The sequence below is a fragment of the Coffea eugenioides genome, chromosome 5 (assembly GCF_003713205.1).
Source record: "Coffea eugenioides isolate CCC68of chromosome 5, Ceug_1.0, whole genome shotgun sequence".
NCBI lineage: Eukaryota > Viridiplantae > Streptophyta > Magnoliopsida > Gentianales > Rubiaceae > Coffea > Coffea eugenioides.
The window spans coordinates 42,261,917-42,276,023 of record NC_040039.1 but is presented as its reverse complement, the minus strand read 5'-3'; the positions used below and the strand labels follow the sequence as shown (position 1 = coordinate 42,276,023).

Sequence of the window (14,107 nt, the reverse complement as noted above, 5' to 3'; positions counted from 1 at the left end):
TTTTGCAGTTCTGATCTCCTTTCACATTTGAGAGTTGTCTCATCTCTAAATTAAGATCTCTGCTGGTTCTCTTATTAATCTTTGATTAGATGGCCTCCAGTACTATAGTATTACTTGCATTTCTTCTACTTTGGATTGGATACTTTCCGTCCAATTTTCAATTTAGTTGAAACCACGATGTAGGTTTTTAAATAAAAAAGAGTTAAATTAAACATTTAGCAAACCACAAGAAGTTTTTTATATTTTACCATTTTGATTTTGATTGAGTTATGTGATTCCTTTGTTTTCCGGTGCATGAGCTGTGTGAAAATTGAAAGTTTAACAGACGCCAAACCATTGAGCTGACAAAACGTTTTTGCGATTGACTAAATTGTAAACAGCCCCAAACGTTTCAAGATTTTAATGATTAAAGGGAGCCCTTTTTGATTGGTTAGACAGCCGCCGGAATGCTGAATCGTGTAGGTATTGACAAACTCCATCTAATAGGAGTGAAATCGGAGATTGTGGTGCTTACCAATTTTACTTAAAGCCATTGTAGACAGCTCTCAATGTGAAAAGCTGTTGTTTGATGGCAAGGCAATAAACATGGAAATCAATAGAGCCCAAAGCATTAAAACTTCTATTTGTTATAAAACACCATACCATAACTTCTATTTGTACCATTCAAGCAATTGGACTAGTGGATAACGCATGTGCAGTGGGTCTTTTTTTTTCTTTCAATCATACAAGAAGTATCCGATGACTATTTGTCATTTACTTTCTGGACACTAGCAATCAACGTGCAGAAAAGGGGAGAGCACTTGTTTTTGAGGTTTTGCAGATCTTTCTCCTCTTATTTGAGATCTCCTTTCATATTTGAGAACTGTTTCATCTCTTAAACTGAGATCGATACATTCTGGTTCCCTTGTTGATCTTCCTTTTATTAGATGGCCTCCACTAGTATCACTTGTATTACTTCCATCTTGGATGATCTGCAAGCGCTGGAGAACGATTATCCAGAATTTCCAAATTGGCCGCAGAAGTACCTGAGACGCATGAGACACATGCCAAGATATCTGAGAACATTTCTTCTGTGTGCGAGAAAATACAGCAACGGTGATGTGCAATTACTATTTGACAACAAAAAGAACCAGGCAAATAATCATCATGCAAGCCTAGAAGCTCTGGCAGTTCGCATTGGAGAAGCCATTCCCAAGTGGGCAAAGGAGATCCAATCTTCTGATCAGCCCTGGAAAGTGGTCCATGATTTAGAAAAAGACATGGAATCCTTCGAACAAGAAATTTGCGACTGGTACGTCTTTTTCTTGGGTTCCTCGTCACGGCAGTCCAGTAATTCGGTCGTTCGAAAAGATGACCTTATGGAATTCATGGATTCTCTTCTGGAGAATCTAGTGAATTATCTTCCAAGGAGTCGGCTGGCACATCAAGTTGGACTAATTAAAGCCCTTGAAGAGAAGCTGGCGTTCATGAAAAACTTCATCCGTTTTCTCACACTGCATGGCGTTGAAAACACAGAATTGGGACCTTTGTTGGTTCACACTGAAGCTGTGGCTATCAATGCAGCAGGCCTCTCTTATAAGTTCCAGTTTAAGAAGGGTTTCGGATCGCCCAAGGATATCAAGGAAAGCATTTCGGAACTGCCGCAGAAGATTATTCCTGTTGAACCGCAAGTCCTTGAGACTTGTATCCAGGCCCTGATTGCTTCAAAATTATCAAGACAATCATACGGAGATACAGATGAGCGCATATTGAGAGACTTCTACCATTCTCTCCTGTGTAATCTTTGGGAGAAACTAAAGCATGGTACTTGTCCTGTGATTTTGCGTCAACTACAAATGTTTTACGAGGGGCTCAATTCCTTGAGAACCATTTTGAAGGAGAAGCCAAAGGAGTTCGATGAGAAAGTAAGAGATCCTACTCGAGTCGTGAAATGTTATGGAGGAGATTTTATTTCCCCACTCTCTCTGAATGCAATCAAAGACGCCATACAAGCCAAGGATATGGATATCGTGTGTTCTGAGTTATTGGAAATAATTAAGCTCATCGATGCAGTAATCACAGAGAAGTGTCCAGAATCATCATCATTCACTTTTCCTACGACCAATGGACTGGGCTTTGTTGATTCCCTTCTAGAAAAGATGATGGATGTGACAAGTTCTGAGGCCGGCTCGATTGCTTTGATCGATCATCCAATTCAAAAAGTCCAGGAAGAACTTGTTTGTTTACGTTCTTTGCTGCGGAAAATTGTGGGCCTGCAAAATGAGGATGAGGAGGTCCAGGCAATTTGGGATCGTATTGTTGGGGTGGCATACAGGATAGAGTTTCTTATTGATTCCTTAATAACTGGAAATATCTTAGATTCTTCTTCAATGTCCATTCATTCCATTTTAGAAGAAATGAACATCATTAAAGCTGCGGCCTTGAAGATTTGTGATAGCGGAACACTTGGTGGAAAAGTTAAGGAAGTAACGAAGAGATTCAATCACATGCCACAACAGGGAAGTAAGCCAATAGTCAATGACGTGGTGGTGGGATTCGAGGATGAGACGGCATCGGTAATCAATGGACTCAGAAATGGATCACGACAAGTGAAAATTGTTTCCATTGTGGGTATGCCGGGATGCGGTAAGACAACTTTGGCTAGAAAAGTGTACAATGATTCTTCAGTGAAGTCCCATTTTTATGAGCGGGCTTGGTGTACTGTTTCTCAAGTACACCACAAGAGAAATCTGTTGCTTCAAATTTTGACTTGTATTGAGTCCAAGCTTCCTGAGGATGTTTTTGAGATGGGTGAAGAAGATCTGGCTCTTCAAGTCAAAAGACGTTTGCTGAAAAACAGATATCTCATTGTTTTGGACGATGTATGGGACATTGATGCATGGAACGGATTGGAAGCCTCATTCCCTGATGATGGAAATGGAAGTAGAGTTATCTTGACAAGTCGGCTCCGTGGTGTTGTTCCGCAAGACAAACTCGACCATGAACCATATTCTCTTCGTCAACTCGCTCCTAATGAGAGCTGGGATTTGCTAAAAGGGAAGTTATATCCTGGACAAGATTTGGCTCCTCCAGAACTATGTGAAATTCGACAGCAAGTCATGGAAATGTGTCAAGGACTACCTCTTACGGTTGTCATTCTTGCCGGGATTCTCTCAAGGATGGACCCAAATGGTTGGAAAGAAGCTGTGGAAGGTTTAAGTTCGAGGAATGTTTCTAGTACGGAACAGTGTATCGCTACATTAGAGCTCAGTTACAAACATTTACCTGATACTTTGAAGGCATGTTTTCTTTATTTTGCAGCCTTTCCAGAAGACCATGAACACAATACCAAGAGGTTGATTTCTCTATGGGTCGCCGAAGGATATGTTCAAAAAACTCATCCCAAGAGATCAGAGGATGTGGCAAATGATTACCTGATGGAACTTATTAGCAGAAGCTTAGTCATAGTTTCGAAACCAAGATCCATTGATGGGGTCAAAGCTTGTCGCATTCACGATTTGTTATATGAGTTTTGTGTGACAAAAGCCAAAGAAGAAAAGCTTTTGCAGCGGGTGCGCAGGTATGATGACTTGTCTGCTTTCACTGTGCCATGCTACCTACGCCGCTTATGCATTATTGATTCTAAGCTCGAGCACTTTGACAACTTGAGGTTATTTTCTCCTGCCATACGCAGTCTATTATTATTCAGTCACGATGAAGACAGTATTAGTTTTGACCTCCGATTCATTTTTCACATCATGAAACTTGTTAGAGTGTTAGATTTGAGCCAAATTGGACTCGACCCCTTTCCTAGAGAGGTAGAACTGCTTGTTCACTTGCGCTACTTGGCGATTCTAGGTCGAGGTAAAATCAGTCTCCCATCATCAGTATGCAATCTCCCGAACTTGGAAACTTTGATTTGGCGAAATTCTTCAACTCATCGTTCAGTTTCACTACCAGATACCATATGGAACCTGAAGAAACTAAGGCATTTACAGCTAATTGATGAGGTCGATAAGCATTATTGTTTTTTTTTCCCTAGAGACAATCTTGACAACTCGTCACAGTTGCTTGACTTAGATTTCTTGTCCTGTTTGTCTCTCGATCCTGAGGAAAACATCAGCAAACTGTTGAGAAAGTTTCCAAATATCCGCAAGCTGAGATGCTCTGTCAATCTCAAGCCAGGTGTTCAATATCATGTAGCAATGAATTGTCTAAGTCAGTTGGAATCACTCAGTCTGGGTTGCGTTATTTACGCCGGTGACCGATATCAGTTAGATTTCCAATTTCCTTTGACTATTAAAAAATTGACCCTATCTTATTTTCGCATGCCATGGAGCAAAATGGCAGCAATTGGAAATCTACCCAATCTTGAGGTGCTCAAATTACTCAAACAAGCCTTTGAGGGGGAAATATGGGAAATGGAAGTAGAGAAGTTCCCTAAAGTTTGTTTCTTGAAATTAGCTTCCTTGAACATTGCGAAGTGGACAGCCTCCTCCGAGTACGACGAGCAGGACTATTTTCCTGGTCTCCAGAAGTTAGTATTGGATCGCTGTGGAGCATTGCAGGAGATCCCTTCTTGTTTGAGAAATAGTTCTGCCCTTGAAATAATTGAGGTGTCAAAATGTCCCAACTGTACCAGTTCATTAGAAGAAATTCAGGAAGAGCAAAGAAGCAACGGAAATACCGATCTGAAGATCCTTATCTCATAATGGACGATTGATCTCCTCAAGTAAGTTTTGTAAGTCCTTTACTTGTGTACTGCTACGGGTTATGTGTATCTGTTTAGCATCAAGATCAAGTTGTTCTTTTTCTTAATTAGTTCTGGAAAGCTGCAAGTTTTTGGAGGAGATCCCTTCTTGTTAGGAAAAGCTATCAACTCTTGAAATACTTGAGGTGTCTAAATGTCCCAACCGTACCAGTTCATTGGAGGAAATTCAGGAAGAGCAATTAAGCAGGGGAAATACACTGATCTGAAGATCCTTATTTCATGATGGATGATTGATCTTTTCAAGTGTGTTTGGTTTGGTTGGGAAGCCACTTCATTCTACTTTTCTTTATTAACCCTTTACATCTGCACACATACTGGTTATGTTGTGTCTTGTTTTCTTTGCAAATTTCTTGTTATTCCTGTGGCCGAATCTTGTACTGGGACATATACGTACCCCAAATACTCTCTGGAAAGCAATTTTTCAATACTAGTACTCTGCTTCCACAACTGAGTTTGCAAATTTTCTAAGAACTTATTTGTCTTTATTGGTTTGAACTTTGAATTACAATAATATACTATTGGTAGTTAACGAAATAACTTTTGATACCAAGATTGATTGTTGTACAAAATGAAGGAAGAAACCCAAAGTTTTTTTTTTTTTTTTTTTTTTTTTTTAAAAAAAAACCCTCCCATCCTTCCTTACATTCTTTCTGTTCCCAACTACTAGACTCTAGATTCGAACTTTGAACCTGACATCAAAGAGAAGCCAAGTTAAGAGAGTTAATTGTGCTAACTTCACTTGACATCGTCGTAATCCTAAGAACTTTTTGTAAAATTGTTTATCAAACATTTTAAATTGTTCTAAAATTGATATCTTAAAAAGTACTTTATAATTTTCAAAATACAAAAGGCCTCCCAAAATAGGTAACATTCAGGAAAAATGTAGAGGCAAGGTATAAGTGGAACATTTTTTAAAGAGATTTTAGCATAATTAGCATAATTTTTAAGGCCATCCCCAACTTATATAGTTTCAGGGGAAATGATGGGCACCAAAGATGGACCTGGAAGGGCTCCTCCAAGTCCAGATACTCTTATCCAAAGATTTAGATAATTCTCTTGTTCATCCTTAAAATTCTACAAATTTTCAAAAAGCCCTTTAAATTTGAATGCTTTGGAGCCGCAACTATATTTTAATTTGCAAAAAATCTACTCATTATCTCTACCTCACCCCTGTATACTTTTATTGTGGCTCTACAAGTGAAACACATTACATGAGGGAGTTGCTAAAAGCGATTTTATAGTATCCAAAAACATAAAAAACAGTTTACCTCACCCCTGTACATTCACTCATGCTGTGTTTGGGTTCAAAAATTTGACGAATAATTTGAAATTCTCTTAAATCCCTGTAGTTGTTTAGATTATTTAAAAAATATTTAAATTTATAAATCACCAATTATTCTAATATTTAATATATATTTTAATATTGGTGAATTACAAAGTCAAATGCTTCTTAATGAATCCAAATAACTAAAGTGATTAGGGTGAATTTCAAATCCTTCATTAAATTTGTAAATCCATATGAAGCCATAAAGTTTTTTCACGACTGTATTGCATTGAAAACAGCTTTGCAAGTGATCTACCAAACAATAAACAAAAAGTTGTGCAAATAATAGATTTATTCTGGTAGTTTCAAAGAAATTGGATGGCAAAGAACTACTTCAATATTTGTAAAATGATTTGAACTCGACAGAATTCAAAAATCCAATTCAAAATGCCTTTGTGCTATCAATGTTGAGTATGTTAGATGCAAACTACCAATTTATAATTTAAAAATATACATAAATACCTAGGTTGAAGATTCAAAACATTTTCATCTTAATTTAACATAATAAATAGTGATGCATTTCCTCTTAATTGTGGTATGCTAAAATCATTTAGAGAAATGGAATTTGGTTAGAAATAATCATTTCAGAACAGCAGCATTTTAGAGGAGAGAAATGGAATTGGGATGTACGTGTTTGCTATCATGAGTAGACCATGTTTAGTAACCAAATGAAACAGTTTGTGTATATACCACAATTGTTAGATCAACTTCTATGGTACAATTGATGGTTGATATGGATTTTATTTAAATTTAGATGGATAAAATTAATTCTAGGACTCCATTTGTAATGAATGAAAATATATATTACATTTTTACATGTCAGAATTTTATTGTTTATATTTGTTGTTTTATTATATTTTTTATTTTTTATTTTAGTATTTATGTGTTCTGTTGGTGCATACATCAAATTTGACAATTAATGCAGAAGCAATTGGTTTTTTAAAATGAAGGATTCTTGGTGGGATTTATTGATAATTGGCATGTTGCTTGTTAAAGACATTTGAGGTTTAAAAAAAAATACTTTTTTTCTGTGAGGATTCTTTATGGTTTCGAACTCTGCAATGATAGCTTAGTGGCAATTCATTGGGCCTTAGTGGCACTGTGACAGTAAAGGGAGTGGATGTCAATGAAGGGAAGAGTTGCTAAAGGGTCCGTCTCGTCATGATCATTGTAGCATTAAATTTTTAATTAGGACAGCATCTGTTGATGAATGCATATTCTATAATAAATACGGACTGCACTCAGGAAAAAAATGTCTACTGTTATATGCTATAAATAGTGAGTAACATTCAGTAGGGAAATCTTTTATGTTATGAGTCTATTTCACATTCAACTTATTTTTTTTATTTGATAAATTTTTCTAACAGATGATCAATTGATACTTGTTAATGTACTTAAACTACACCCAATCTATCATATGTCTATATGCATACATTAATAATTATTACACTCCTTTATATTTATATAATTTTCTTAATTAACTTTGTTTTTTCAAAAGTTTGACATCTGAAGTAGATTTTAACAAACACTCAGTGGGCACTCGTTGAAATCTATGGGAACATATTTGAATCATTCAAAAGTAGAAGAGACAAGGAAAGAATAAAAATAATGGTTAGTAGCCTAGTTAGTAAAAAGAAAAAAAACTCGTATTGTACACATGTAATATATACATGTTCCTATGTATAATTCAAAAAAAAAAAAATTGTGTTCCATACAGTTTAAAAACACTATGAAAAATACTTGTACTTTTAAAGAAACCGTATAAACCACCTAATAAATTTTTGACCTATTATATTCCCAAATTATGCTTCAATTTTTGAAAAACTTTTAAATTTGGGCAAATTACATTTTACCCCCCTGTGGTTTACCCTTTTTTTACATAACCCCCCTATGGTTTCAAAAGCTATACATAACCCCCTCATGGTTTGGATTAAAGTGTCAAAGTAACGGAAATAGTCACTCGTAACGGAACTTCTAAAAATGTCGAAATTACCCTTATAAATACATGATACATTAACCCCCTATGATTTTTATATTTTACCATATAACCCCCTTATGGTTTAATACTTTACCATATAACCCCCTTATGATTTTCAAAATATACACATAACCCCCCTTGGTTAATACATAAATTTCAACCTTACATAAGGGTATTTTTGACATTTTAGGTGACGCCGTTACGAGTAACTATTTCCGTTACTTTGACACTTTAATCCAAACCATAAGGGGGTTATGTATAGCTTTTGAAACCATAGGGGGGTTATGTGAAAAAATGCTAAACCACAGGGGGGTAAAGTGGAATTTGCCCTTTAAATTTTCTATATAAGAAAATGACATATCCTTTGAGTTATACACTAAAAAACAAAGATATATATATATATATATATATATTAGTTTCCATATAATTAAGCATATAAAACTAATATGGTTATTAAATTCTAATTAATTTGATGTCTCACATACAAGGATAAGAGTTAAAATTGGTATTAATGTGGCATAATTTTGAAAATTATAACAACTGTTGCTGTATTTGAGTTTTGCAACCTTCAAATATATTCATTCTATTCACGTAAAAATTTATATATATAATTTTACTGAACTCATACTTTTGCGCTGAATTTTCAATCGTGCATTTAAAAAAAAATTTGCATAATATGGGTAAATATAATACTCCATATGATACCCGTTATGTATTTTATTAATTATGGTAAGTAGTAATTTATAATTGAATGCATTAATGACACAAAATCTTTGGATACAGTCCCACTTGAGTAAGGACGTAAAAAATTAAGAGTCATGTTGATAGATGTTTTAGGAGTATTTTGTAGGAATAATTAAATGTATGCATTTATATGTAATGCTGGCTATTGCTAATACATTACTGACTATATATAAGACGACATTTTTCACGTAATTTATACCCGAGGTATCAGATACCTCTAGCTATCAATCAGTCTCAAGTTTTCCCAACCATGGCTGCAAATTTTCCAGTTTTCTCTATGTTTTCTAAGTTGTCCCTTTTAGTCTTCATCAATTTGTTCTTTTATCCACTCATTGAAGGAAAAGATGGTGGTTTTTCTACTCATCTCATACATCGAGACTCTCCAAAATCCCCCTTGCGTAATCCCTCCAACTCCTTCTTTGAAATGCTTAACAAATCTTTTCACCGTTCCTTCGCTCGAGCCGAGTATTTCAAGAAAAGAGTCTCCCAATCTCGTTCCAAGCATTCGTCAAATTCTTCTTCTGCTCCAATCCAATCCCACATCACATCCGCCGGTGGGGAGTATCTGATTAAAGTAACCATCGGAACCCCACCGGTTGATTTCCTAGCCATTGCTGACACAGGCAGCGATCTTACATGGATACAATGCAAGCCCTGCAAACGATGCTACAAGCAAGACGCCCCTCTTTTCGATCCTAATAAAACAACAACTTATCGACATTTGTCATGCAACTCCCCGTTGTGCTCTGATCCTGGAACTACATTTTGTGATTTTAGAAATAAATGTGGGTATAGAGTTTCTTATGGAGACGGTTCTTTTAGTAATGGGGATCTTTCTACAGAAACTTTTACGTTTGAATCCTGCTCTACCAGAAATGTATCAATCCCAAATGTTGCTTTTGGTTGCGGGCAAGCAAGTGGTGGCATCTTCCAGGAAACTTCGTCTGGGATAGTCGGTCTAGGTGGTGGAGCATTGTCGATTATCAAGCAATTGAATGGATCAATTGGTGGTAAATTTTCATACTGTTTGGTTCCCAGAGATTCGAACTTTTCAAGTAAGATCAATTTCGGTAGCAATGCTGTTGTTTCAGGCCCTGGAGTTCTTTCGACTCCATTGATCAAGCAGTATACAGATACATTCTACTATCTCAATTTAACAGGCTTCAGCGTTGGAAATACAAGGATTCCATATGATGGTTTGTCCAAGCCAGACAATTCTTCCCCTAATGATTTTCCGGGGGGTAACATTATTATTGATTCTGGAACAACGCTAACATTTGTGCTTCAGGACTTTTACCAAAGATTGGAAGCTAAAGTTATCAAAATAACAAGGGGTACACGGGTTTCTGATCCAGGAGGTCAGTTTAGCCTTTGCTATAAGGTTGAAAAACGTCTCAAGATTCCCAAAATTGTTGCTCACTTTGCTAATGCTGATATAAAATTACCTCCAGATGGTACATTTCTTGAAGTGTCTAAGGGGATAGTTTGTTTGGCTATAGTTCCAACTGATGGTATTGCAATTTTTGGGAACGTGTTGCAGATAAATCATCTTATTGGATATGATCTTGTAAACAAGAAGCTCTCCTTCTTGCCAACTAGTTGCACCAAATATAAGTAGGGATTGCTATTCTTTTGATGGAATGATGTGTATTGTAATAGGTTTTTCAAGTATTGGAATTTTTTTTGGATGCTGTTCCTATTTCGTGATTAATTACCTCAAAAACTCATTTTTCTTGGGTGCTTAGATATATCCAACTAAACCGTGTCCAAAATATTTTCTTTCCCTTTTTTTAAAAATATTTGGATGTGCTTTGCTGGAAGCTAATTCAAACATTCTCATCTCACTTACTATCTCTCTTCTTATGCAAAACAGAGTATTTTATTTTTCCAAAAAAGACGTCTTTAAGTGTTATTGGTTTTTCCTTCACACCTTTAATATTAATGAGTTTGGGCCAAAATACTGCCAGAAAATCAATGTAGTCGTTGCATCTATTTGAAAATTAGTTTGTCCGGTAGTAATTCTGAGTGTGCGATGCTAAGGGCATATATGCATATGGTGAGAAACCAATTACTACAATAATTTGTCATCATTCATGAAATGCTCCACCAACCAGAGGTATCTCTATTAGTGGTGTTGTTTCGTGTTATCGATTGCAGTTGATTCAAGTTGCTCTCAGCTGCTCAGATTTTCATGATCGTAATCCGAATTTAAAAGCTCCTGCAAGAAAAAAAGAAAGATTTGAAAAAAACAATTAAAACAGAAAAAATAACTTTTTGAGTTTAAAGCTAAAATTAGGTGTTTAGAAAAATAGGAGACTCTTAGAGGAGAGAAATGATGATAGGATGCACGTATTGAATATGATAAGTAGATTAAGTTTACGATTAATTGTCGCTATTTCTTTTAAACTATTTCAGTTACATGGTTTAGTCACTATTTCTTATCTTTTACATCAATCATGTCACCCAACTTGTAAAGTGTAATACTGTATATATGTTGGTCCTTTAGTTAGATTTAAGATAAGGAGAGTTTCAAGTGCCAGTTTTTAAAAATGTGTAATTAATTACAAAAAGTGTCTGGATGCAAGGGTGCAATAATTATGATATCGTGTATTCACACGATAATTTAGGTACGTTAAAGAGTCCTATTTTGGGTACCCAATATAAAATATCCCATAAAAAAAGGTTAGCTTTTTACCCTCGGTTTAGCTAATAGGTGTCACTAAACATACATTAAGAGGTATCTCAAGTGTTAATTTTTCTTTTTATTTTTTTATTATTTTAGAAAGTGTTTTAAATGCAACAGTGCAATAGTTATGATTGTGCATATTCACATGATAAGTTAATGTCTTAACGAGCGCCCATGATGCACTCATTACAAAATTTCTTTTAAAAATAAAGATAAAATCAAGTAAGCATTTATGAACGCAAAACCTACGAAGGAGAGAAATAATGTTACGTTGCATTTGTTTGCATGCAAGAATGTTGCATACAAAAACTCAAGAACTTAAAGTATGAAACATTGTCAAATTATTCTTTTTGCTTGAAAGATTTTATATATATTCAATATTGAACCTTCAATGTATTTAAATCTCCTTCAATATTGAACCTTCAATGTATTGACATTTCTAGAAGGTTTTCACAAGCGAACTAAGCGTCATTTTCTAATAGGTCATGTGACAACTTCTAGAAGGTTTTTACAAGCAAACCAAGTGTCAGTTTCTAATGTGTTATGTGTTAGTTACAGTTTTTACCAAATCTTTTCAAATTCTACAAACAAATAATGCCAACTTTTAAATACTTCATCTTAAAATTTAAATTATTTTTAACCATTCATAATTCCCATGCATAGCACCAGACATAAAGCTAGTAAATAGATATACATGGGTTTGGATACGTTTTGGGACTAGATCCCGAATTGAGCATGGATCATACAAAATATAGGATCAACCTAAACTGGTGATTCCTTCACAGAGTTTGGATTTGAAAATTTAAACCAAGCCTAAAAAACAATCTGCAGTAGTACTACCACGTTACAATGCTATAGTTCATAAAATATAAATTTAAAAAATAAAAAGACATTTCTAAAGAAATATACTAGCACTAATTTAACTCTATATGCTCAACACTAATTTTTTATGAACCTTATATTTTTTTCCAACTTTTTCTCAACCCGTATCCAAGCCTTTAAATCATACTAATCATTGTGAAAATCAACTCAAAATAAATAAAGAAATCATACCCCACTCTATCACAATCACAAAAAGTAAAAGATGAACAACATTCAATTTACTATAACTTACAAATAAAAAATCATATAGTCATTCAAAAAAAAATGAGTAAGAGAGAATGTTGAAAAAAGGAGAAAGAGAAGAAAGTGACTTTTGTAGATAAATGATATTTTTAAAAACTTGGGGGGTACTAAGTAATATTAGGAGAAACTTAAGGAACGTTTCTGATATTATCCCGATCAATTATGCAAGAAAAGACAGAGTTTCCGAGACCAGAAACTAAGAAATGAAGGGACGTAACTTCGAGGACTTTTAATCACAATCTGACTATTTTTTTTTGTTGTTTCTTACACTTACACGAACGAACCAGAGAAAGAGATCTTTAGATACATCATTTACTAATACAACACATGTAGAACCCAAATTTAGGGTTGTACTAATGATTGATGTGTGTAGGGCTATAAAATTAAAGGGTGAAATAATCTATATACGTAGAAAAAAAATAATAAATTCAACTCAGAACACTATTGAAATATCAGACAATGAAAGAAAGTCACTCCACAATATAGCCTTACAAACTGTTTTGAACTCTATTAAGAAAACACTCTAAATAATGTTCTCTTTATAATCTACCAGATTTAGTGGGAAAGAAATCATTTATATAAGAAATTACCAAATAAAAATCAAATTTGTAAATCACACGACTACTAAAAATCTGACGCCAATAAAACTAGTAAATAAATAAATAGAAACTTCTAGACTTGGTTTATTTTACCAACTTTCACTAACTGGATACTTCATGACTGGTCTTGTGGTCCAACTTGTGGTCCAACTCGATCAACTGATTTCTTCCTAGCAATTTATGCTCTAATTCTGAGAGCAAAAAATATCCAAAACTAATCTTGCAGTTGAGACAATTCATCAATATTCATAGGCATCCTAGGATTAATTTCTTGAATCTAGAGTTTTGATGCAAGATGTAAAATGAGATATATGGGAGACAATTTTACACACATGCAAAGTATGTATGGAAAAAGAGAAATAATACGAACAATAATATATCAATCACACACTACAATAATAAGTTTATCAAATTTTATTCTTCTCAACCAATAACATCACTCCCTATAAACTACATGACTTGGTAAATAAGTTACAACCACACAAGAAATTTTTTAATAAAATACTAATTTCTAAATAATAAAAACTACCATAATTTGACTCTAATTAATTACTAAAAACTACTTGATTCAACTAAAATATTACTACTAAATGATAACATAGAAACCTCTACTGTGAGACTTGATTTAATATGTCAACAACACAATCCATGAGGACTAAATTACCAAATCACGCACAAAAACCACAACTAATACCAACAAGAATCTATATCTATATGTATTGCAGAGAGGTTTTTAGCAGAGATTCTCTCAATGACTTCCAAACTTCCCATTCTTTTTTCTAAATTTTTGTATTTATTTTAATACATAAAATCTAATTAAAAACTTTAAAATAGTGGGTTATAACTAATTCTATCACTAGTCAAATTTAAATTTTAAAATTTTCCCACTATCTCCTTCATA

General features: G+C 34.4%; 2 protein-coding genes across 2 annotated transcripts; both read left to right on the top strand.

The window, feature by feature from the left end:
• Positions 1-926: 926 nt before the first annotated feature.
• Positions 927-4,691, top strand: LOC113771706 (putative late blight resistance protein homolog R1A-3). Its single transcript, XM_027316275.1, has one exon. The coding sequence runs from the start codon at positions 927-929 to the stop codon at positions 4,689-4,691; it is 3,765 nt and encodes a 1,254-aa protein (XP_027172076.1).
• A 4,355-nt stretch (positions 4,692-9,046) lies between these two features.
• Positions 9,047-10,414, top strand: LOC113771705 (aspartic proteinase CDR1-like). The gene has a single exon (XM_027316274.1). The coding sequence runs from the start codon at positions 9,047-9,049 to the stop codon at positions 10,412-10,414; it is 1,368 nt and encodes a 455-aa protein (XP_027172075.1).
• Positions 10,415-14,107: the final 3,693 nt, after the last annotated feature.